Here is a 27,755-nt window from a genome sequence, read left to right on the forward strand (position 1 = left end):
GATGATAGTACTATTCATTTTTAAAACATTGACAATCAAACAAATGTTGTCAACATAGACAACGGCAGAACTGAAAGAAGTGATCAATTGGTTCAAAGCAAATTTATTATTGTTCGTTGATTCGACTTTATTTTATATAATTCAATCTGCTTGAAAACGGTTTTTTTTCTGGATTGGATTTCTCAAATAAAAAAAAAATTACCGAGTTATGGTAAAATGACCCCCCAAAACGAAATGAAAACAGACTCGATATATAGACGAATCTAAATTCACGCATTCCTACACCTGACTAGCACTAGCAGCCTTTAGTTAGGCAGCCGTCGGCTACAATGCACTCAAAATGTGAAATGATTCGGCCTTGGCGGAAATTTTAAACTGCATTCCATTACCCGTTTTACACCTTAATCCATAATAATCGAATTAACTACACGCGGTATCTATGCATTGATGTACTTGCGAACAAAAGGACTATGTATGAATAGATGCGATGGGATTACCTGCGGAATTATCTCTATTATATATGTTATTCTATTAACCCTCCTCGTCCTTGCATCTTCTCTAGGTGTTAGGCGGCTTTTATTTGCACAATTGGGCGCTCAAAACACCAGGTTGGTGCTAGCGGCTACCCAAAGATGTCCGACCAAATCCTGACCATGACTTGGCTCGTTGGATTCGTCTATACAATGAGATTTTAAAAATTTACTTATTATTTTGACCGTTTAACCGTTGGTAGATAAAATAAATACCGCAGTGGAAAAAATAGAATATTGCAGACCTATCACAAGCCTTTGATACTATAGATCACAACATACTTTTACATTAACGGGAAGTCTATGAATTTCGTGGTATAGTATCGTATTAGATTTGTAACTGATTAAAAGTTCCTTGCGTAATAGAAAACAATTTGTTTTTTATAATTCTGGTGAATCTGAACTGAAACATATTATTTGTGGTGTTCCTCAAGGATCAATATCAGGTCAATACTATTTACATTGTACTTAAATGATATATAACTAATACTTCGAAATGTACTTGATTTCATTTTATTTGCTGATGATAGTACTGATATATATTGATATTAACATTGACAATGAGAACATAATCTTGTCAACGTAGAACTGAAAGAATTGGTTCAAAGCAAATACATTGTCAGTAAATGCCAGCAAGATCAATTGTCTAATTCTGGTTACACCGCACAATAAGCTCAATCACTATTGTAACTTCCGGTGTTTTTGGGACACTTTGACCTCTGACACATCGGGAAAATTGCTGTAATTATTATTAATTTATTTAATATTGTCATAATATTATCTTTAAAAATATTTAAATAATTAATTTATTCAATAATAATGTTTTTTTGGGTTTGTTTTTATTCTTGTAAAACTTTTTTGATTATATTTTGTATGCACAAAAACCAATTTTTCTGAATTTTCCCGATAGGTCAAAGGACAAAGTGTCCCAAAACTGCAAAAACTGTCCTACAATGCATTGCAAACTTCCAATGCCGATTGGGCTTATTACTCAGTCAGCTAATAATATCATCTAAGAAAATACACATCTGTAGTTTCAAATTATATACTATTTTGCTAACATCGACATTATGTTATTTCTCCATGTATGTTGAACGTGTGCATGCCACGTTTATAAAAGCGAAACTTGTCATAACTCTTAACAATTAATTGAGCTTAATTTTTAACTATACTCAAAGTCTAGGTTCGTGACCAAATGTATAATTTGCTCGTTGGTTCGACTTGATTGTAATCATTCAATCTGTTAATTCTTTTATTTTGGAAGACTAGCGAAGTATATAAACTTTGCAATGTTGAAATAAAGAGATATTATCATAGCAACTATCGACTTTGATTAAATGGTTTATATATCGCTTACATTATGTCTAATCTGGTGCACATTTATCTTAAACGACTATCTTTGTTTTGCACTAAATGTAACCGATCCTTTATGGTCAATTGACATGTCGGAGTAAATGGGCGAGATATATTTACAAAGCTGCGACGCTGGTTTTCGCTATTTTAAAACGAAATCGCAGTAGTTGTAAATGCAACATGGCTGAGGCATTAGTTTCATCATCCGTGTGTGTTCCTGAAGAAACTCGTAACATTACAAACTCCAGTGTTGTCTCGCATTTCTTGTATGACAACGCAGAACGAATCATCATCACCATCATCAACCCAATTATCTTATTCACTGGTTTCCTTGGCAATCTGTCCTTTCTTTATGTGATGTTACGCATTCGCCGCATGAGAACCATCACAAATATCTACTTGACTAACTTGGCCATAGCCGATATCTGTTTTTTGACGACTGCAGTAGGAGAAAAATTGGGCCGATATTTGGTATCCCCTTTAGCAGGAGACCAATCAACTCTTGGCAAACCAGGGTGTTTAACCATATATACATTTATGAATACTTGTTATTTCGCATCTTTATACCTGATTACTATGGTAACGCTGGAAAAATATTACGCAATTTGTCGGCCAATTGAACATCGCCGTATAGCAAGTTTCAAACGAGCAGGACAGTTGGTAGTTTTAGGTTGGTTCGTTTCATTCTGTTTCGCTTGCTTACTGATACCAGGATACGTGCAATTTAGTGTCTTCTGTATTTCGTGGCCATCACCTTTTGATGAGGTACTGCCTAATATTTTTGGAGTATGTACAACTTTTGACGACTGGATAATAGACTACTTAAATGGTCTTCAATCTGTTCCTTTCTTCATTACTTTATCAATAAATACATTCATGTATTATAATATAATTAAAGCAATGACATTTCGTGCTCGCGTAGTCCCAGGTAAAACAAGACCTAACAGCAACACTTTTGATGCTTTACAATATGAGCGTCTTAAAGTTCGAAACCAAGTAACTAAAATGATACTTATCATCGGCGTTATTTTCTTCCTATGTGTCACACCGTACCATAGCGCTTGTTTGGTTTTCATGATCACTGGGTCTTTGAATAAATACTTGCTTTCTGCTGGACAACTTGAGACAGTCCTAGATGTTTGCCGAATTTTGATTTACATTAATTCTGCGGTTAATCCGTACGTTTACAACATAAGTAATTCTCTTTATAGAAAATGTTTTAAGGAGGCGTTTTTCTTGTTGAAACTCAGACATCCTGAAAATGAAAGCAGACCAGTGATGTCACTTTCTATGGTAAATAATTACGTGAAGGAGTCATAATAGTTATAATTATGTAACCTCTGTTGTTACAGAAAAACTCTCTTCTACTGAACAAAAATCAAGGATTGTAAAGTTATGCCTGAAAGGCGGTTATGATTAATTATTAGAATCGAATGTAATATGTAAATTTTGATTTCGTCTGAGAAACGGACAGAAGGTTCTTGTTCTACCACCAGGGTAATTTTAAAAATCTTGCCTCAAGTACTACTTTTGTCCTTTAACCTGCCATAATGTTTCACTCTTATACGTCATGCTGAGGTGGTTGAAGTGCATTTCGATATGGATATTAGAGAGATTGCGAAGAGGTGTTGTTCACTGCTAACGCCATACGGTTTACGTGTTGCGATATTCGGGCATTTCAAATATTGTGTTTTACTTTTGGTTTTGATTTTGGTCACGTGGTTTTCTATTATCCTGCGTAAGCTCTTTAGTGACGTCATTATCGATATCTTTGTACCCTTTGTTACCCCCTCCCAAATTTATTATTGTTTGTTGATTCGACTTTATCCTATATCATTCAATCTGCTTGAATAAGTTGTTTTTTACTGGATTGGATTTCTCAAATAAATAAAACCCGAATTCCGAATTGTGGTAAAATGGCTCTCCCCCCCCAAAAAAAAACCCCAACAACAACCTAAAACAACAACAACCACGAAATGCGCATCCTACAGGAAACAAACTTGCTATATGAAATGAGATTGAAAAAAAAATCACTTATCATTTTGACCGTCTAACTGTTGGCAGATAAAATAAATATAAATATGGCAGTGGAAAAAATAGAATATTGCAGACCTATCAAAAGCCTTTGATAGATCACAACATACTTTTACATTAATGGGAAGTCTATGAATTTCGTGGTATAGTACCGTATTCATCAAAGAAAAGTTTAAAACTAGTCAACAACACTTATGTTTTTGTTCGAATAATTTCAGAGTAGCCATACTCCGTCATCAGTGGTGTGATACTGGTGAATGACTGATGTATGGCCTTTACTTCCTGTTGACAATGTCATTTTTTTACCTTTTGTCAGGTGTTTCTAGAAGTAAAGTGGCCCCCGTCCCTATTAAGGGTGGGGCTGGTATTCATGTATTAGATTTTGTAACTGATTAAAAGTTACTTGCGTAATAATGCGTAATAGAAAACAATTTTTTTCTTATATATAATTCTGGTGAATCTGAACTGAAACATATTTTGGTGTTCCTCAAGGATCAATATCAGGGTCATTGCTGTTTACATTGTACTTAAAAGATATATAACTAATACTTGGGAATGTACTTGATTTCATTTTATTTGCTGATGATCATGATAGTACCATTGACAATCAAAATATTATCTTGTCAATGAAGAACTGAAACAAGTGAGCAATTGGTTCAAAGCAAATAAGTTGTCAGTAAATGCCAGCAAAACCAATTATTTGATTATGGGTACACCGAAAAAATCAGTCAAACTAGCTAATAATTTCATCTTAGAAAATACCCACTTGCAGTTTCAAATTATATACTATTTTGTTGACATCATGATGTTATTTTGTCCATGTATGTTGAAATTGCCCGATTGAATATTCAATCAAAAAGATTGAATTTTTAATCTCGCTGTCTCGAATTAGGGACAAATCGTTTTCGATTGTATATTCATCGGGTGATTTGAATTTTTCAAACTTTTTTTCAATCAAAAGGAGTGATTCTCAATCTTTAACAATCGTTTAGTGATTAAAGTTAGGGGTAAATCTTTTTCGATTGAATTGTCAGTAGAAATAGATTGATTTTCATTGTTTTTCAATCTTTTGCAGTCCCAGATTAGGGACAATTCCTTTCCAGTTGAAAAAAAGATTGAAAATGTTCACTCTAAAACAGTTTGAAATCTCATTCCAAACATATGCAACACATGTCATTTGGCAGTACATTAGGACTAGAGTAAGACTTGATTAGATAGTGGAATCAGTATGCGGTCTACAAAGAGAGTTAGAGTGAAAACAAAAAAACATTTCAATCTATTGTTTAATCTATTTAGATTGGTTCCTATCATGAATCGTTAAAAGATAGACATATTTCAATTCAATATTTCAACTCTTGACAATTGAGCACAATTCTTAACTACACTCAAAGTCCAGGTTCGTGACCAAATGTATAATTTTGTTTGTTGGTTCGATTTGATTGTAATCATTCAATCTGTTAATCCTTTTATTTTGGAAGGCTAGCGATGTATATAACTTTGCTATGTTGAAATAAAGAGATATTATCATAGCAACTATCGACTTCGATTAAATGGTTTACATATCATTTACATTATATCTAATCTGGGGACATTTATCTTAAACTACCCATCTTTGTTTTGCACTGAATGGAATAGATCCTTTATGATCAATGGGCATGTCAGAGTAAATGGGTTTACGCTATTACGCTGGTTTACGCTATTTTAAAACGAAAGAAATCGCAGTAGTTGTAAATGCAACATGGCGGAGGCATTAGTCTCATCATCCGTGTGTGTTCCTGAAGAAACTCTTAACATCACAAACTCCAGTATTGTCTCGTATCTCTTGTATGACAACGCAGATCGCATCATCATCACCATCATCAACCCAATTATCTTATTTACTGGTTTCCTTGGCAATCTGTCCTTTCTTTATGTGATGTTACGCATTCGCCGCATGAGGACCATCACAAATATCTACTTGACTAACTTGGCCATAGCCGATATCTGTTTTTTGACGACTGCAGTAGGAGAAAAATTGGGCCGATATTTGGTATCCCCTTTAGCAGGAGACCAATCAACTCTTGGCAAACCAGGGTGTTTAACCATATATACATTTATGAATACTTGTTATTTTGCATCTTTATACCTGATTACTATGGTAACGCTGGAAAAATATTACGCAATTTGTCGACCAATTGAACATCGCCGTATAGCAGGTTTCAAACGAGCAGGACAGTTGGTTGCTTTAGGTTGGTTCGTTTCATTCTGTTTCGCTTGCTTACTGATACCAGGATATGTACAGTTTAGCGTTGTCTGTATTTCGTGGCCAACACCTTTTGATGACGTACTTCCGGATGTTTTTGGAGTATGCACAGCTCTTGACGACTGGGTAATAAACTACGTAAATGGTCTTCAATCTGTTCCTTTCTTCATTACTTTATCAATAAATACATTTATGTATTATAATATAATTAAAGCAATGACATTTCGTGCTCGTGTAGTGCCTGGTAAAACAAGACCTAACAGCAGCACTATTGATGGTTTAAATCATGAGCGTCTTAAATTTCGGAACCAAGTAACTAAAATGGTACTTATTATCGGCGTTATTTTCTTCATATGTGTCACACCGTACCATAGCGCTTGTTTGGTTCTCATGATCAGTGGGTCTTTGGATAAACACTTGCTTTCTGTTGGACAACTTGAGACATTGCTACATGTGTGCCGACTTCTGACTTACATTAATTCTGCGGTTAATCCGTACGTTTACAACATAAGTAATTCTCTTTATAGAAAATGCTTTAAGGAGGCATTTCTCTTGACAAAATTCAGGCATACTGAAAATGAAAGCAGACCGGTCACGTCACTTTCTATGGTTAATAATTACGTGAAGGAGTCAGAATAGTTATAATTATGTAACCTCTGTTGTTACAGAAAAGCTCTCTTTTACTGAACAAAAATCAGGGATTGTAAAATTATGTCAGAAAGGCGGTTATGATTAATTCGTAGAACGAATGTGATAATCAAATTTTGATTTCGTCTGAGAAACGGACAGAAAGGTTCTTCAATAATATTGTTCTACCACTAGGCTCATTTTAAAAATATTGTCTCAAGTACTACTTTTGTCCTTTAACCTGACATAATGTTTCACCAGAGAAGATTTATAAGCAGTCCCATGATACAACTGAAACATCCGGGTACTTGAGAACCAGTCTACTAGAAATTTCAATTGATTGAATACAGCTGTCAAAAGCTTGATGATTCTCTGCGTACACTGCTGTGTGATGAACGCCCGCGTGTGCGTAACGCGGAAGTGAATCCAACCTTGCCAACTCACTCATTTCTTGTACTTTCAGACTTTTATTCCTCATTCAAATGTGGGTCGATAGTAACAAAAAAGAGCTCATTTGAACAGGGTACCGATGTTCTTTTCAGGGATCATCTCAACAAGCTTATCGACCCAAGTTTTGGATATATTTTGAGTGTTTGAAAATCGCGTCTTTGGAACGGGAATCAACAGTGAGCAATTGTGTGAAACTCTGTGATTCCTAGACTGGTTCTCAAGTACCCGGATGTTTCAGTTGTATCATGGGACTGCTTATAAATCTTCTCTGATGTTTCACTGTACACCATGCTGAGGTGGTTGAGGTGTATTTTAATATGGATATATTAAATGAATAGAAATTGCCTCTATTAAAATTGACCATTGTTCGGATACTAGTTTTATTTACACTTGACAAGTATTGGAGCAATATCAGTATATTCATTATGGAGGTGTCACGTCAATTTTCAAATACTGATACCGGGAGTGATACTCAAGTTTGGTTTTGGTAGGGGTGTGCCGCTGCGAATTTGAAAGTGAATCTATAAATATACCAATTTTTCAAGAAATTTGGACCCATTACTGTACCAAGTCAAGTATATATAAGTCAAAATTGTCAGCCAAATTCAACCCAAACTGTCTTAGTTTTTACAAATTTTCCCACAAATTTTGTGAAAATTTCGAAAAATTGGGCTATATTCCGAAAAAATTGAGAAAATTTAAAAAAAGGACCCATTCATATACTAAAATTAGCTTAGAAAAGGAGTCATTTATATACCAAAAGGCCGAAAATGCTACCCATATTAGCGGCACGTCCCCGTATGGTCATTTGTACTGAGTACTGATATTATAAGGCAGAACATTTTGAAGAGCCTTCGTATATAAAACATGGAGCGTCAGGGGCCGGTTCGTGAATATGATCGTATGAACACTACAATATTCCCATTAAGGCCGCCTGCACAGGTACACCGTCGCCAGGAACATGGTGCACACAAAATACCTATATAATAGCCAATGCTGCTATTGCACAGAACCCACCAGCAGTAGTACTACGTCGGTACTACACTGGTACTGTAAAGTGCCAAACAAGTACCTTGGCGACGGTGTACCTGTGCAGGCGGTCTCAACAGGAATTTTGTAGTGAACCTAAATTTGTCAGAGGTTTGTCGTTTGTCGTTGGTAAAAATGTTTTGAGAACAAAGAAGTTGCTAATCAGTTCAACCATTTTTTTCCTGGAGTTGCCAGTTCCAAGGCTCACAGAAGTGCTAAACCTACAAAAACAATATGGATCAATGGGAATGCGTAAGTACACTAGAACAAAGATGAAAATCACTGTGTACATAAACAGACACGATAAACCAAACAACCAATGTAGGCACAAAAACAGACAAAGTTCGATGAAGAAGAGCTGCTTATCTGCTCGAAACGTCGTTGTTTTGTCTGTTTGGTTTTGTTTGCCTGCTATGTGTACAGTGATTTTCATCACTTCCCGTGTACTCTTGTACTGTTTTCCTGACACTTCTGTGAGGTCTGCAATTGTCAATTTTTGGTCATCGAACTTTGCCTGTTTTTGTGCCTACATTGGTTGTTTGGTGTATCGTGTCTGTATTTTGCTTGTTTCCCTTCGTCAAGTTGGTGTACCTTGCTCTTTTTCTTTCCTTATGATGAGCTAACCAATCCTAACATCGCTAAAAGCACAAGTTTAGATGGCTTACCGGCTCGGTTTCTGAAAAATGCTACAGAGATCATTAACACTCCAATCACACCAATTTTAATCTCTCTATCAGGACTGAAGTGTTTCTAAGAGCGTGTTTTAGTGGATATATACGGAAAGATTATACTGCAATAGCATTTGATTTCGCAGTCCTTATACGCTATTATACGCTAAGTTACGGGACCGTTATATAAAAAGATGAGCAGTTTGGAAGTTGGCAATTATTATAAGAGACCTGTTAACATTTTGGTCTGTGCCTCCAAAATTTTGGTGAAAGCAATGTTTGTTCAGTTTAACAGGTATCTCACAGAAAATAACATCTTGTATGTATAAGTTCCAGTCAGGTTTTAGAGGTAAATATTCTACAGACACATGTCTTATCTATCTTCAAGATCATATCATTCCAGGGGGGGGGCAAGCCTGTATGGGGCGGTGGCCCAAATCCACCAAACAAAAAATGCCGCCCCTTCCTCATAGGCGCTAGCGCCCTAAAAGCTACACATTTTGTTTTCTCAGCACTAGGGAGCGGGTAATAATCGTATGGTATTGTATATCGTATGGATGCCCAATTCCCCATCTCTTTTCCCCTCATATCCCTCTCTCTTCCCTTTTTTCCTCTCTCTCTCTCTCTCTCTCTCTGCTTTTTCCTCTTTTTTCCGTGCGCTAGGGGGCCCTGCCCGCCCCCCCGTCAGCTACGCCACTGCTCCACTAAATGGTTTGAGTCCAGCCTGTAGATCTCAGATTGTTAATGTTAATGGCTCAGACTCCGACCCTTTAACATGCGGAGTTCCACAGGGGAATATCTTGGGCCCCGTTTTGTTCCTTTCTTACGTGTACGACATGACTTACTGTGTTGATTGTATGCTTCTTCAGTATGCAGACGATAGATACTGTCTTGTTGGTTTCTGAAAAAGATCCGTTGAAAGCTGTAACAAATGGCTCATTGATAACAAACTCTCTCTCCAAAATGCTACCCCTTCAATTAAATACTTAGGTATTATTTTTATTTATTTTATTTATTTATTTATTTATTTATTTATTTATTTATTTATTTATTTATTTATTTATTTATTTATTTATTTATTTATTTATTTATTTATTTATTTATTTATTTATTTATTTATTTACGAGTAGAACTTGTGGAACGAAAGTTGTAACTCTGAGTTTCACGCTAATGCGATCATCAGACAACTGATACAATATTTATTTATTTATTTATTTGTTTATTTATTTATTTATTTTTATTTATAACATTCGGCCGAAGCCAGGCTAAGCCCAATAGTGCTCAAAGGCTACTAAATTCAAGGGATGCCATCCGGATATGACGCGTGACGGGATAGGGATATGGGAAGAGGTTCGATATTTGATGCAGAAAGAAAACCGGAGCACCCGTAGAGAACCTGCAAGGAAGAGCATGGATCGGCAACCAAATGTGGCATCGCGGGGAATCGAACCCAGGCCACAGTGGTGAGAAGCGAGTGAGAAGACTACTACACTAACCCACCCTCCCATATTACTATTGACCAGTGCTTAATTGCTTGGTGTCATAAAAGACTGAAATTTATTTACACACATAACAGGTAACGTTTCTTGATCAAAATTCTTTAAGGTATGCTGGCACCCATAAGCAGTTGAGTTAACGCCTGCAAATTGCTCAATACAAAGTTATCAGATTTATTTTGAATAAGGGTGCCATTGCTTGGTGTCATAAAAGACTGAAATTTATTTACACACATAACAGGTAACGTTTCTTGATCAAAATTCTTTAAGGTATGCTGGCACCCATAAGCAGTTGAGTTAACGCCTGCAAATTGCTCAATACAAAGTTATCAGATTTATTTTGAATAAGGGTGCCATGTACCATATAAGAGGATAGGATTAAGGATCTTAATTTCCTGAACATTCACAATAGGGTAAAACAACTCAGGTTGAACCATGCTTTTGATACTTTTAATGAGGTTGGCCCAAGCTATCTTGGGTCAAATTTGACCAGCGTTTCAAGTGTGCACCACTATAGTACCAGAAACAGTGTGCAAAATGTTTATGCTTGCAATCAAATCAATTTCTGATAAACCAAGTTTCATAAATCTGTAAAAACACATACAAAATTAAGTTATAAAATTTATTTTTTGGGTCGGCACAAGAAGTTGGGTCGGACAACCAAACGATTTGCTTTTCTTTGCCTTATTGATTATACTTACAAGTTCCCACATCATGCTTCATTCCTTTCCAACGTGAGTTTGGACGTTTTACTGTTATCTCATCCTTTGCAATACCTGTATAAAATGTTTGAAAAAAAACCAAGGTTCCATCATTGATAGAGGTGTGTAAGTTTCTTGTTGGATATCTCAACCTTGTACCATTATTAAACGTTTCTACGCTAGGCTAGTTTTTGCACTCTTATAAGCTTGCATTAAATTGAATATATGCGCACAAGGTTAGTGCATTAACCTAACACTCCCAGGTACTACAGGGTGTCCCAAAAAAAAGAGGCCCCTCATTGGGCCCTCTTTTTCTCCTATTTCTGAAAAGTTGATTAAATATATCTTGGTATGTAAAGAATTCTGTAATCGTTAGCTTTAATAAACCAAAACAATTATTTCAATCGGCTCACAACTTTTGAAGATATGCCCTTTTGAATAAAAGTACACGTTTTTCACTCTGTCCACGGATAGCAAACAGAGTCTGTTTGCTTAACAGAGTGGTTGGGGTGGTTCATGCTGTGGAGTGGCCTGCACGATCACCAGACCTCACACCACTTGATTTTATTCCTTTGTGGCAAAATCCAAGGTCTTCGCAAACGTATTACTGAATGCATTCGCAAGTATCCGGCGCACAAGGATGGTTCGCCAAGGAGGCAACCAGGTAGAGGGCAGAGCAGCACAGTAAACTCACTTCAGATGAACCAAAGACAAACCAAATACCCTTTTAGGGCTACCTTTAATCCTAAAAAAGAGAAATGACTTACCGTATGTTGTAAATTAAAAAAAAGAAAGAAAGAAAGAAACAACAAAGTAAGAAAGTAAGAAACATAATAAAACAAAAAGGCATAAATAACCAAGAACAAAATAAGTAATTGCAAGTAAAGCAAAAGAAGTCCTATTCGGCATCCATTTTACCCATAACTTAATGACACTATTAACAAAATCCATTGCCCATAAACCACCGGTAAAGCCCATTCCATAAATAAAGTTATTTTATAAAGTTATCATTGAGGAATGTTTGATATTCATGCATGGTGTGTGTACTCCTTTTCAATCTCTGAAGTAGCCAAACCTTCTCCGTGGACAGAGTGAAAAACGGGTACATTTCTTAAAAAGAGCATATCGTCAAAAGTTGTGAGCCGATTGATATAATTGTTTTGGTTTATTAAAGCTAACGACTTAAGGTTTCTTTACATATCAAAATATATTTGATCAATATTTCAGAAATAGGAGAATAAGAGGGCGCAATGAGGGGCCTCTTTTTTTTGGGACACCCTGTACATAAAACGATTCACAGATTTCTTGTGCTGGGTGCCAATTATTGGGCTGTGAATGTGGTCTAGGAAGCTGTTCCATATCACTGCATTTTGCTGTTGTGTCAGTTGGATAACTGCTTGGTTACTGACATGTGTTTAGAGTAGAGTATTGCATTAATCCTGTGTGTAATTTTGGTTCATTTTGATGGGCAGGATTCTACAATATTACCTTGAGAAAAATTATAAGTTTCTTTTTTTGGCTTAGTATAGTTGATATTGGATGCACTGTTATCACCATAAGGCAACCGAATAGGCCTACAGAATAAAAAAAAATATCATAATTATACAAATTGAACTGAAAGCAGGACAAGGACGATTTAACGTGACCGATCTACATGATCTACGGTACATTTTTCTTCTCTGATATTTCTGCATGACTGAGCAGTTCAAACAAACACCTTTTAGTGAGTTCAGCCTGCAGAATCTTTTGTTGGTTCATATATCAAATCGGGTTGCCACACCCGCGTTTTGGTAGCCCAATTTGAACTATGCCGTGTAGCGATTTGACAAAATGACCCCCCCCCGCGATTTCGCAACTTTTGAGCTCATTTTCAGTTAACTTTACAAAAAAAACCTTCAAATTATGAAGTTTTTGAAAATGATTTTTTGATCAAATTTACAGAAAATAATACAGTTTAAGATAAACTTTGTCTCAAATCCGGGTCTCAAATGCCCTTAAAATATTATTGATTCTGTAAAGTTATTTTTTGGGCGTACTTTTGTAAATTTGTGCGAAATTGGTCACGGCAAAACAATTCTGAAGCATTTAGCATGTTCAGCAACAGCACATTGTTGCAGAAAAAACTATAGGTATTCATACGTAGGCTTGATATTAACTTAAACGCTACAGTTTAAGTAGCGTATTCCAACATGGCACTGCGTTTCGGGGCAGAATTAGTGCTAGTGACGACGATCTTGTACTATCTATGCGCCCAGGGACAGGCTAAACATGAGATTGAGCGGGTATTTTACATTGCAACAACCGATATCGTATGGGACTATGCTCCATTAGGACGAAACGGAATCACAGGGCAACCATTTGATCCAAATGGGTATGTTGAGAAATTTCCTAATCTTGAACTTAGTGTTTTATGTTTCAACTTACAAAATTTATAACAGCTATCTAGGCGCCAACCCGTCAGCTTCACCGTATACGCTTAATGATAAAAGTTGTTAATTCCTTGATGTCTTGACATAAAAATAAAACCTAAAAAGCTGCATGTCTCGCTAAAAGACCCCGGGCCCTACTCACGTGACTTGAGACCAAGGCAAAGTTGATATAATTATTATGCCCGCTTATTGGGCTGATTCAGTCAAGGGTTATAAAACATTGTCACTTTTCATTATTTCAAGCGGACTGCTTCTTAAAAGAGTCGTATATTAGTCAGGGGCGTAGCAAGCGGGTGGACAGGGTGAAAGAAAGAAGAAAGAAAGAAAGAAAGAAAGAAAGAAAGAAAGAAAGAAAGAAAGAAAAAGAAAGAAAGAAAGAAAGAAAGAAAGAAAGAAAGAAAGAAAGAAAGAAAGAAAGAAAGAAAGAAAGAAAGAAAGAAAGAAAGAAAGAAAGAAAGAAAGAAAGAAAGAAAGAAAGAAAGAAAGAAAGAAAGAAAGAAAGAAAGGAAAAGAAAAGAAAAGAAAAGAAGGTTAAAAATGTAATAACCATTTGACTCATTTTGTGGCTCTGTTTCATTTTTGCTCAACATTGAGTAATGTTTTCTATTTTTTAGTTAGAGTGTAGTCTTGATGAGGGCCCCTGTAAGATTCGCCATAAGGCAGTTTAATAAAATTAAACGCCAATGATACTCTTCAGTTTATAAAAATTAAACGCCAAAATGATACTCTTCAAAATTAAATTTTCCATCTTTGTGGTATTTACAGTATCAGTAGCAAGGGCCCCTATTACTAGTATGTCGGAAAATTTATTAAATTTCCATGTGCAAAATAATTAAAGAAAAAACGATTATAAATTATCTTCATCAGGAATAGCATTGTAAACAATCTCGACAGAATCTCGGAAGGTGGGAGTTGAATGTATTCAAGTTTGACATTTTTTGTTATTGTCATGATTGTGTAATAAAGACAAAATGTGAGATAGTTAATATAGATATCAAGATGAAACTCGACACAAGGAAGTATAGTAATCTTGGTGTGTAGTAATTTTCTAGACGTTGATCCACAAGCCTCAGTATACTTTACAAATTGTCGTTGACCATTACGTCCCCACATCATTCCATAAACCCTCAAACGGTATCACAGGGTCTTGCAGCTAAGAAGCGCACACTCTAGACATTCCACAATTGACCTTCGTAGCCAGGATCAGCTTCCCGAGTTTCGTACGGGTTACAACGAGACAATTAGAAGTACGTTCCTTGTCCAGGGAAATTTCAAGCTGACTAATTTTTTACGAGCACTTACTAACCCACCACAAGGGATCGAACCAACAACCTCTCGTGCCACAGTCGAACGCCTTATCGATTGAGCTAACTTGACTTAGGGATAAACCCAATATTTAAACTTACGGAACAACCCACAAGTTCGATGAAGTCCTATAAACAAAAGTTTATAAACGAACAGTGATAATATAGTTCTGATATATATTTGGAATAATAATAATATTTGGAATAATATGTCTGCAAGATACACTGTTTTCTATTAAATTTTACCTTGCTTTGAATGAAACAGCACACAAGCATAGACAGAAATATATTATAAACAAAAGAGAAAATTCTGATGTGCAAGGTCAAAAACCAATTCAAACTTATATAAAAGCCATAATGTACGATCTTTTATAATGAGTTTGTCAATTTTTTTCAAACCTGATTTTTTTGGGCATATTTTTGTAATATTTACAGATGTTACAACTTAATTGAAATCAACCAAATTCTGTGTGATTTTAGGACAAAGAGCAAGTAAATCCCCCATTAGAATACAACAGTTAAGGGGTACTACACCCCTGCCCAATTTTGTGCCTATTTTTTGCATTTTCTCAAAATTATAGTGCATTGGTGACAAGTAAGATATATATGTATATTATAAGGGCAAGGACTACAACTACTGCACTGGAAATTTTATTTCAACACAGACAACAGTTGTGGAGTTACAGTCAAAAATGAGGGAAAACCAATATTTGATCAATAAATCAATAACTACTTGCCTTGAGTTGCTGAATTTTCAGTGCAGTAGTTGTAGTCCTTGCCCCTATAACATGTATAATATACATATCTTACCTATGCGCTATAATTTTGAGAAAAATGCAAAAATAGGTACAAAAACTGGCAAGGGGTGTAGTACCCCCTTAAGCGGCTGTTTTTCTTTCATTTTACCTCATTAGTTTGGCTTAAATTGACCAGAAAACTTTCCTGATATTGTTACTTATAATATTGTATAACTTTTTGGCAAAGAATGATCAAATTAAAATAAATTTAATAAGGAATACTAACTAATAAAACGCAACAAAAGTACATGGTAAAAGCAGCCCTGTACTTACGAGGGTACGTTACAATTTCAATGTCAAATATTTTATATAGAAAATTAATAGCCCAGAACAGGCGATTTCACTGCAATCATGCAATTCATTTACAAATGATATGTCAATTGTTGACAGGGAATGATCCATATCACCGGGATTTATGTATACCTTATTTTTTCAAAGGTTTCCATGGTACTTGATTCATGAGAAGAAAGATGAATAATTTCCTTTGTGTTTTTTACAAGGATTCAATGACCCGTGAATTGTGTATAGCTAACAATTAAAGACCCATTCAGTGATCCCAGCGCAAGTGTGAAAAAAAAAATTGTTTATAAATTGCTTTAAAGTGATTCAAATTGTCATTTGGTTTTTTTTTTAAATGCCAAATTTGGCCAAAAAACGAAGACAACAGTGCACGAAGTTGACGCTTCATTCAAATACAAGTAGCCAATTTAGATACTGTCAGTATCTAAATTACAGATTCGTGTAAAATGTCGTATTTTGTCTTGAATACACGGCTTTCGGCTGAACCACTCGCAGGCTATGTCAGCGCATCTATGACAATGACAAAGGTACCAAAATCTGAATTTTGATGATTTTACGATTGTGCGGATGAGCAAATCACTGAATGGGCCTTTAAGTTCATTACAGGTAGATGTAAGACTATTAAATATAGTGACGATGATAAAAATATGGAATTACTCCTCCTCAAAGTTGCAAAATTCATAAACATAGATTTGGGCCAAGGATTATAGACCTAAGCAAGCATGCAAACATAGAAATTAAATTACATAGTTTACCAAATTAATTCAGTTAAAATAGGTAGAAAATTAAATTATTTTTACTTCAAAATCGTCCGGTTTTTTATTGGTTAATTCTAGCCCGGCGAGTTAGGTTGTCTACCCCTGCTTTAGATGCTTTAAGATGCTGTGAACTACCAAATCGCAACAGTTTAAAATAGTTGCTAACCTTAAGGTTGCTCTCTTAGAGATATGGTCCCGTAAAAGAGCCCTGTACTGCACCTTGTCCATGGGCTAACGGGGTTCTTGCTACTGATGAGTCCCTGAGAAGAACTGTTCAGGGGGACTGTCCATTGTCTACTGAAAGGTTGGTGGCTCTGAAAAGAGTCGTTTATAGTCACTTTTATACTGAAGATATGGTGGCTTTGAAAAGTGTTGTTCGAGCGGACTGTCACTGAAAAGTTGGTGGCTATGAAAAGAGTTGTTTATAATAGGAGTCCCTTTCCTACTTCCCAGCAAACATAAATCGTTTTGTAAACGTTTTAAATGGGTTATATTTTGGGTTTGGGATTTGGGAAAAAACGTTGACAGGTTGTTGCTTTAAAAAGGAGTTTCTAACTGAAGATGTGGTGGTTTTGAACCGAGCTATTCAATCAGACTTATATTGTCCATTGAATAGTTGGTGACTCTGAAATGAGTTGTTCAAGTTCAAAGTAGGTGCCTCTTTTATTCCACCTGCATGAAGATGTGCTGGCTCTGAAACGAGCTGTTCAAGCAGACTGCCATTGAAAGGTTGGTGGCTCTGAAAAGAGTTGTTCATAGTAGGTACCCATTTCCTACTGAAGATGTGGTGGTTTTGAAAAGAAAGTTTCCACTGGAAAGTTGTTGGCTCCGATAAGAGTCATTTACAGTTGGTGCCCCTCGGCTACTGAAATGTCAGTGACTCTAAAACGAGCTGTTCAATCGGACTGTCCATTGTACACTGAAAGGTTGGTGACTCTGAAGAGAGTTGTTATAGTAGATTCCTCTTTAATTCTACCTGAAGATGAGTGTCTTTTCTGAAAAGAACCGTTAAAATGAACTGCCTCTCATCTACTGTAATGTTAGCGACACAGAAAAGAGTTGTTTATAGTATGTGCCCCTTTCTTACTGAAATTGGTTCTGAAAAGAGCTGTTCAAACGGGCTTCTCCATTGACAGGTTGGTGCTCTGAAAAGAGTCCTTTATAGGTGCCCCTTCCCTTACTTCAAAGAGCGGTTCAAACGAACTGCCCATTGTTCATTGAAATGTCAGTGACCCTGAAAAGAGTTGTTTAAGGTGCCCCTTCCCTACGGTACTGCAGATGTAGTGTTCAAAGAGCTGTTCAATCAGTGGCGTAGCGTGGGTCATCACATGGGGGGCACCGACCATGATGGGGGGGCATCAGGTCTGATTGGGGGGCACAAGCCGTTTTTCGGCGATTTTCCTATGGGATTTAAACAAAATTCAGATCGATTGGGGGCACGCCCCCCCCCGTGCCCCTATGACGCTACGCCACTGTTCAATCGGATTGCCCCTTGTCCATTGAAAGTTAGTGACTTAGTCGTTTATGGTAGGTGTCCCTTGTTCACTGAAAGGTCGGTGGCTCTGAAATGAGCGGACTGTCGCTGACAGGTTGGTGCTCTGAAAAGAGACATCCCTCCCCTACTGTAATGAGATGTGGTGGGTTTGCTGTTCAAGATGACTACCTTTTGCTCACTGAAAGGTCGGTTGCTCTAAAACGAGCTGTGATCAGACTGTCCAATGTCACTGAAAGGTGGCTCTGAAACGAGCTGCTTTTCCATTGCAAGGTATTATAGAATTCCTTTCCTTTTGCCTGGTTCTACTGAAGATGCATGGATGTTAAAAAGAGCTGTTCAAACAGACTGCTATTGACAGGTTGTTTGTAGTAGGTGCCCCTTTCCCACTGTAATGAGATTTGGTGGTTTAGAAACGAGCTTTTCAAGCGGACTACCCATTTTCACTGAAATGTTGGTGACCCCGAAAAGTAGACTGGATCCTTCAGTCTTTCAACAACTACGCACGGTCATCGGGCTGTGCTGAAGGCAACGTGAAGGATTTGTGGGTAAATAAAAGGCGCCGTCATTAGAGGCCAGAAGGATTCAGGCTACCCGAAAAGAGGCATTTACAGTTGGTGCCCCTTGGCCACTGAAACGTCGGTGGCTCTGAAACAAGCTGTGCAATCGGAATGTCCATTGTCCACTGAAAGGTTGGTGGCTCTGAAGAGAGTTGTTCATAGCAATTCCTCTTTAATTCTACCTGAAGATGAGTGGTAGTTCTGAAAAGAACCGTTCAAATGAACTGCCTCATGTCTACTGAAAAATCGCTGTTTCTTGAAAAGAGTCGCTGAAATAATATTCCTTTTTTTATATTTTATTTATTATAATGAGTGATTTTGTCTTTCTTTCTTTTTCAGACCAGAAGCTCATTTTGTTCTCCCAGGACCTAATCGAATCGGCAGGGTATATAAAAAGGGCGTTTACCGGGAGTACACCGATGATACATACACTGAACAAGTTCCTCAGCCAGAATGGCTGGGGTTATTAGGTCCGTTGCTGTATGCTGAAGTTGGAGATGTAATGAAAATTCATTTCAAGAATCTTGCATCGCATCCTTTTACATTGCATCCACATGGGGTGTTTTATCGGAAAGACAGTGAAGGTAATTAACAATTTATATCTCGTTATGACAGGTGCCAATGGCGACGAAGCTGCAATTTATTTACTACCTTTTAAAAAAACACGTACATCCACGATTCACGAATTAATTCTCCTTTTAAGGAGAATTGATCGTATGTACCCTGGCAGAAATTCTATACAGCAAGAAGTGTATCAAAAGTGTATCAAAGTGTATTAAAACTGTATCAAACGGCAATTTGATACAGTTTTGATATACAAAGGTGTATAGAAAATGTATCAACTGAAAATATAGGGTATCAAAACTGTATCAAATACCACCTAACTGTATCAAAAATGTATCAAAAGTGTATCGAATTTGAACTTAGTTAATTTTGGCCATGCTTGTGGTGTATAAAAAGTGTATCAAATTGGACTTTGCAGTTTTTTAGTGTATGTAAAGTGTATCAAAATGAACTTAGTTCATTTTTGGTGCTAGATGTATATCAAAAGTGTATCAAATTGGACTTAGTCAAATTCTGGCTGCATACAGCGTATCAAAAGTGTATTAAATTGGACTTTGCCTGTTTTAGTGTATGTAAAGTGTATCAAATTGAACTTAGTTAAATTTTGGTGGCTAGAGGTATATCAAAAGTGTATCAAATTGGACTTAGTCAAATTCTGGCTGCCTACAGTGTATCAAAAGCGTATTAAATTGGACTTAGTTTATTTTGGGTGGCTATAGAGGTATATCAAAAGTGTATCAAATTGGGCTTTCATAAACTGACCTTTTGTAGTGTATCAAAACTGTATCAATAACTGATCACATGTCTAGATAATGACTCATCATTTTCAAATTTGCCCATGTGGCATACATGCAGTTAACACCAGGATTTGCATTTGGAAATGTACTGTATTTTAGAGCAAATTATGGTGTTTTATTTATCATGATGAAGATCCAAACATGCTTGTAGACTGCACATTAGGTTACATTGTAGTTGTAATCAGGGACTGTGATTAAAGAGGATATTTTATTGACTTTGTTCTGATAAGGTAAGCTTACTATATATATAGGGCCTCTATGTATATGTATTAAGCATGAATATAGCACATGCCTGTATAGTAAAAAACGCTGCTGAATCTTTTTGCTATTGGTAGCCTTTTTGTATCTTTATTGAGGGTAACAACTTCAGTGACAAGCACTGCTTTCCAAGCAAGCCCTCTGATGTATGCATGTTCCATTTTGGTTGGGTTTTGCTTCTTTTTTGCAATACTTTCTCACACATTTGTCCTATTGCGTTGTAATTTTGAACATTGATAGGGGAAAGTGCTGCTCCGTGATGGGAGAAAGTGCTAGAGGTCAGCATTGGCAGTAGAGGGCAGTGTTGAATTTGAGCTTGATTAGACTAATTTCAAAATTTGACCTTTAACCCCTTCCCTTCACTTTGAGCTTTGGGGTTATTAATGTTTGCAAACATGTTTAGATCATGTAAGGATAATTCTTGTTGAATTTGAGCTTGATTGGACCAATTTTGAAATTTGAAAAACTGTATCAAAAGTGTATAAAAAACTGTATCAAAAGTGTATCAAAAGTGTATCAAAAAACTATCAAAAGTGTATAAAAACTATCAAAAGTGTATAAAAAAAACTATCAAAAGTGTATCAAAAAAACTGTATCAAAAGTGTATCAAAAAACTATATCAAAAGTGTATCAAATGGCATGTATCAAAAATAGGGCGGTCCCGCTGGCCAGCATTAGAATTGGAATGCTGATTTGATACAGTGACATATTTGATACACTTTTGATATAATTATGTATGAAATGTGTATGAAATGAAAAGATCAAAATTTCAATGCTAATTTGATACAGTTGAAATTGGAACGCTGATTTCATACAGTGACATATTCGATACACTTTTGATATAATTATGTATGAAATGTGTATGAAATGAAAGGATCAAAATTTCAATGCTAATTTGATACAGTTTAAATTGGAACGCTGATTTGATACAGTAACATATTCGATACACTTTTGATATAAATTATGTATGAAATGTGTATGAAATGAAAGGATAAAAATTTCAACGCTAATTTGATACAGTTTAAATTGGAACCCTGATTTGATACAGTTACATATTTCATACACTTTTGATATAAATTATGTATGAAATGTGTATGAAATGAAAGGATAAAAATTTCAACGCTAATTTGATACAGTTTAAATTGGAACCCTGATTTGATACAGTTACATATTTCATACACTTTTGATATAATTATATATGAAATGTGTATGAAATGAAAGGATAAAAATTTCAACGCTAATTTGATACAGTTTAAATTGGAACCCTGATTTGATACAGTTACATATTTTATACACTTTTGATATAATTATATATGAAATGTGTATGAAATGAAAGGATAAAAATTTCAACGCTAATTTGATACAGTTTAAATTGGAACCCTGATTTCATACAGTGACATATTCGATACACTTTTGATATAAATTATGTATGAAATGTGTATGAAATGAAAGGATAAAAATTTCAACGCTAATTTGATACAGTTTAAATTGGAACCCTGATTTGATACAGTTACATATTTCATACACTTTTGATATAATTATGTATGAAATGTGTATGAAATGAAAGGATAAAATTTGAATGCTAATTTGATACAGTTTAAATTGGAATGCTGATTTGATACAGTTACATATTTTATACACTTTTGATATAATTATGTATGAAATGTGTATGAAATGAAAGGATAAAAATTTCAACGCTAATTTGATACAGTTTAAATTGGAACCCTGATTTGATACAGTTACATATGAAATGAAAGGATAAAAATTTCAACGCTAATTTGATACAGTTTAAATTGGAACCCTGATTTGATACAGTAACATATTCTATACACTTTTGATATAATTATGTATGAAATATGTATGAAATAAAAGGATAAAAATTTCAACACTAATTTGATACAGTTTAAATTGGAACCCTGATTTGATACAGTTACATATTTCATACACTTTTGATATAATTATGTATGAAATGTGTATGAAATGAAAGGATAAAAATTTCAACGCTAATTTGATACAGTTTAAATTGGAACCCTGATTTGATACAGTTACATATTTCATACACTTTTGATATAATTATGTATGAAATATGTATGAAATAAAAGGATAAAAATTTCAACGCTAATTTGATACAGTTTAAATTGGAACCCTGATTTGATACAGTTACATATTTCATACACTTTTGATATAAATTATGTATGAAATGTGTATGAAATGAAAGGATAAAAATTTCAACGCTAATTTGATACAGTTTAAATTGGAACCCTGATTTGATACAGTTACATATTTCATACACTTTTGATATAAATTATGTATGAAATGTGTATGAAATGAAAGGATAAAAATTTCAACACTAATTTGATAAAGTTTAAATTGGAACCCTGATTTGATACAGTTACATATTTCATACACTTTTGATATAATTATGTATGAAATGTGTATGAAATGAAAGGATAAACATTTCAACGCTAATTTGATACAGTTTAAATTGGAACCCTGATTTGATACAGTTACATATTTCATACACTTTTGATATAATTACGTATCAAATATGTATGAAATGAAAGGATAGGCCTACATTTCATTTGATACTTTTTTGATACATTATCTTGGCATTTGATACACTTTTGATATGTATAAAATGTGTATGCAATGTTAATTTGATACAGTTTTGATACATAAAAGTGTATGAAATGAGGGTTCCAATTCAAATACTTGTTATTTCATACATTTTTCATACGTATCAAAAGTGTATCAAATTTCAGCCAGGGTACGTAAACTGCAGTTGGCATATATCAACGTTGAATCGACGTCGCAATTTCATTCAACTGTCGAAATGACGGTCGGCTTGAAAGGTTACGTCAACGTCAAATCGTCGTCCAATCAACGTTGAACTTGTATCAACGCCATAAGCGGCTGCATTTTCACCTTGATATTGACCAAATTCTAACCGCATTTTGGCCATAATTCGACCCGATATCAACTTTCAAAATGTAATTGAAAACGTCCGCAATCAAAATGGGGTACATGATCAATATGTGTTACCCTCCCCGATTTTTTTTTTGGCCCCTTTTGGAAGAGGCCGCGACCCCCAAAATGTTCGCGACCTACAGTTTGGGAACCACTGCCATATGTAATCCGATCAAGCAGAATTAGGATGATCATAGAAATATGAATAAGACTGGTCTTTAAAAAAGGAGAAAAACAGAAAATATCACTCTCAATTCTCTCTTTCAGAAATAACTCGATTGTTTCGGCTGTTGCAAATTCACAAGGGTGGGTCTGACATGTCATTTGACTTCATATAGAAGTAACACCAGTATAATAGCAATATCTCATATATCGTTGTTTGATGGCATGTAAAACTGAGTCATTTTAAAGAAAAGTTGAACAATGATGGCGTTATTTATCTAAAATCTTGTTTGCATCTTTATAAGGGGTAGACACTTGTAAAATGGTATTGGAACATCAGCAAACAGACTAACAAATGACAAGGGAATTTTCAAAAAACTTTTTATCCTGAAATAAGGTATAACTCATATTATTTGGCTCATTTAAATTTAAAATATATGTAAATAGCGCCCTCAATTTGCACACAAATGTACAGTTTATATAATTAAAATTACCACAAACAAGATTTGATATAGAAACGAAAATCTATGTTAAAAATTGCTACAAAAATTAATAAATGATCACATCAAACAATCAATGGGTACAAGTATTGTATTCAATCAGTGACATTTGGCAAATGTTTGGGAACTGGCATTGAGTATTTTGTTAATTACTTTCGTTGTCACTGTGTGAGAAAAAAAAACCCGAGATATTTTCAATTGTTAATTTTGTTTGGTGATTTCTTTATAGGGGCATTGTATCCTGATGGTACCACAGGAGCTGACAAACTAGATGACATGGTCCCTCCCGGGGGAAACCACACATATATATGGGAGGTACCTAAAAGGGCAGGCCCTACTGATGATGGGCCGAATTGTATTCCCTGGCAGTATCATTCACATTTTGATGCTGGAAGAGAAACCAACTCAGGGGCTGTAGGAGCAATGGTCATTTGCAGGAAAGGCGAGTATTTTTGGCCACCCAATTCATTGGGCCGGCTAGTATTCCATGATGAAAATTCTGATACACCATGGTGACGTCACCAACAAAAGCCTCATACTCCACTACTTGTTAATATATTTAGAGAAGAAGCAAAAGAAGAAAAATGCCCAGAAATTAGGTTTATTGGAACAAATAATAATAACTAGAGCATGCTTTACATTGTATGACCCCGGGATTTCTTAGTGGAAATGAGAGAACGGGTACATGTGGTGCATTTACAGCCATTTTGGTTTATTGTTGGCCCTTAATTTCCTGAAAATCTGGTTTAAGAAAGTGGTGTTTTTTTCCAAATGTGCTCGAAAAATGCATATTTCTCATCAAATTTTCCAAAAATTGGTACAATTTCTGTTTATTCCAGTAAATCATGCCGCACACTACCTGCAATGCGCACAATCGGTAACGTCGTCCTCTGTAATCAGCACAATACAAAGTGATACGGTTTGTAATCGGTTGTTAATCGTCAGTATGGAGTGATCATAACACAATATAATAAAATGACGATCACGACGCGTGAAAATCAAAACCGTCCGAATCTTTTTTTATTCAGGGATCTTGGATTCAACTGGTCGTAGTCGTACCGACGTGGATAAGGAGTATGTTCTTATGTTCACACAAATGGATGAAAATATGAGTTATTACATAGGTGAAAACTTGCGTACGTATATTGGGGGCTCGACGGGCGGAGGCGGCAAAGGTAAGAAGGCGTTGCTTAAATATTAATATGGCTGATCTGTATGGTTACTGAAAAGAGGGTATCTTTCAGATTCCAGAACAATATATAGTTTTATCCACCTTGTACATCACCGGCTAATCGTTTTTCGTATTTCATTTTCAACCAAGAAAAACGAATAAGGCCCACTATGATCGTTTATCGTTTCCTTTCAACCAAGAAAAACGAGAAAAAAAAAGCCCAATATGATCGTTTTCCATGTTGTAGGTAACATACGTAAGTATAAACATATGAATAAGAGAAATCTCACCCCCCCCCCCCAAATATTTTGCTAGGGGCAATTATCCCCCCAATGTTGATGCCTGTATGTGGGTTTCTGACCAAATTAACCTCATATTTGGTCATTTTAGCACCAAAAGTGCCAATTGTTTTGCGCTTCTCGCGTATTTATTTGCACCATATTTCATCAGTTTAAATTCAATATGGCCATAAACTTATTCTGTTTCCCAAAAGGCGATGGATTCACAATACTTTTCAAAACTCCATCCCCCCAATGTAAAAAAAAATTCTACGCCACTGCCATCCAACCTCTTCTTTCATTTTCCTCCACGTTATTTAGGTCCTGATATATCCAGCAACCGGATGGATGGAATTAATGGGTACATTTATGGCAATCTTCCTGGAGTCGAGATGTGTCAGGGTGACAGAGTAGCTTGGCATATTCTCGGCATGGGAACACAGACAGATGTCCACACTGCTTTCTTTCACGGAAATACATTGGTATCAATATTTTTGTAGTCTTTTCATAGTCGTTTTAAGACAAGTCACTTAGATATTGTACGCTCACATATAGTGTAAAACAACTAAAAACAATAATTGAGGCAAAACAAATTTTCTTTTCTTTTTGTGATTTTCTCCAAAATATCGGTATTTTTATTTAGATTCCTTGACTTTCCATTCCACAAATGTATATTTTGTATACTTTTATATAAATCTTGCACGAATAATTATTATTAGTGTATTTCTGACACCGTGTGCACAGCCACGTTAGGGTGCTACTAGTACTAGTATCATGAAGCTATACATTGTATAGTATTAGTCGCAAACTTTTCATGGTTGATAAGTTTTATGAGGTCAACTGTTTGATTGTATAGACTAACTTCACGGTCGTGTCATTTAATTCTTATATTATTGTCTCACAACATTCCATACCTGGGTTAACATAAATAAAGCTGCATGGTCCTGCGTCGCATACTTGGTACCCAAAAAGGTGGTTTTGTTATATTTTCAATAATATTGTGTGAACTGCATGCATACATGTACACAGATTATAGAAGTGATGCATGTGTATGTGAAGAATTCAAGAAACGAAGTATATGTAAATTCTGTCCCCCTAAATGAATCTTCCTGTTTACGTTTCTCCATAAATTAATCATTTTTGTCTACAATTGTCTCACTACTCCCGCCCCACCCACATGTTAACCAAACATTTGAAATATAACGCCATTTTAGGCTTATTCACTACAAGGTATTTTGATAGCATGTAAAACTGCGTCATTTTAAAGAAAAGGTGAACACTGATGGCGCTATTTATCTTAAATCGCGTTTTCATCTTTACAAAGGGTAGACACTGGTATAATGGCATTAAAACATCAGAAAAAGAATAATAAATAGCAACGAAATTTTCAAAAAAGATTTGATCATGAACTTTTAGGAATAACTAAAAAAATATACTAGTAATTAAATAAAAAATATCATTAAATTGCGCCCTCACTTTGCACACAAATATATAGATTATAGAATAAAAAATGCCACAAAAAGCAAAAAAAGATGAATAAGTTGGAAAAGACAGGAAAATATATGTTAAAAACGAGCTGGACATATATGTACATATTATATTTGTTTTAACAATGTTTTGTCAAAAAATGTAATAAATGATCACATCAAACAACCGTGGACTACATTATGATCGCCATAATGTAAACTAATGGAAAGCACATTGACCGTCAAACAATTACATTACACCCGCAAATAGATTCATCAGGATTGTCCATTGAAAATTATTTGAATTGTTCTAAAACAAATCCAGTAAAATAGGTGATGTTGACATACCTCTCAATGACGTTTCGTGCTGTGTCACAGCACTTTCTCAAATTGAATGACCAGCTTTGACCTTAGACGTCTGTTGCTTCCTGTTGGTAGCTGACGTAGGTGGCGCTGTTAGTAGCTGATCATAGATGTGCGGAAGGAAGCGCCGGAAAACAACAGATGTGCGGAAGTGCGGAAGTCGCGCCGGAAAACAACAGCGAAATACTGCATGATGTGCGGAAGTCGCGCCGGAAAACAACAGCGAAATACTGCATGATTATATTGTCGCCACTGAGGAAGCTTGCGCTGGTTTGAACGTGAGTGATGCTTCCCAGTTACGTGCAGAAATGGTTGGCGTGCTTAAATCATCTAATAACACAAAATCCAATCTGTCCAAAGAAGAAAAACGGGCTTTGGTAGATCTCAAGAAAGATGACAATATCATGATTTTACCAGCGGATAAAGGCAAATCTACAGTGGTCTTAAACAAAGTTGATT

General features: G+C 35.6%; 2 protein-coding genes across 2 annotated transcripts in view; both read left to right on the top strand.

Moving 5' to 3' along the window:
* Window positions 1-5,655: 5,655 nt before the first annotated feature.
* Window positions 5,656-6,798, top strand: LOC140160485 (somatostatin receptor type 2-like). Its single transcript, XM_072183720.1, has one exon. The coding sequence runs from the start codon at window positions 5,656-5,658 to the stop codon at window positions 6,796-6,798; it is 1,143 nt and encodes a 380-aa protein (XP_072039821.1).
* Window positions 6,799-13,208: 6,410 nt separating this feature from the next.
* LOC140160573 (hephaestin-like protein) overlaps window positions 13,209-27,755 on the top strand; it is a 29,895-nt gene continuing 15,348 nt past the window's right edge. The window contains exons 1-5 of the mRNA XM_072183817.1: window positions 13,209-13,501; window positions 19,110-19,354; window positions 24,248-24,460; window positions 25,047-25,193; window positions 25,789-25,949. Coding sequence (XP_072039918.1) covers window positions 13,320-13,501; window positions 19,110-19,354; window positions 24,248-24,460; window positions 25,047-25,193; window positions 25,789-25,949 — 948 coding nt within the window. The 5' untranslated portion in view covers window positions 13,209-13,319. The remainder of the gene's footprint in view (window positions 13,502-19,109; window positions 19,355-24,247; window positions 24,461-25,046; window positions 25,194-25,788; window positions 25,950-27,755) is intronic.

The sequence above is a fragment of the Amphiura filiformis genome, chromosome 9, assembly GCF_039555335.1.
Source record: "Amphiura filiformis chromosome 9, Afil_fr2py, whole genome shotgun sequence".
Lineage (NCBI taxonomy): Eukaryota > Metazoa > Echinodermata > Ophiuroidea > Amphilepidida > Amphiuridae > Amphiura > Amphiura filiformis.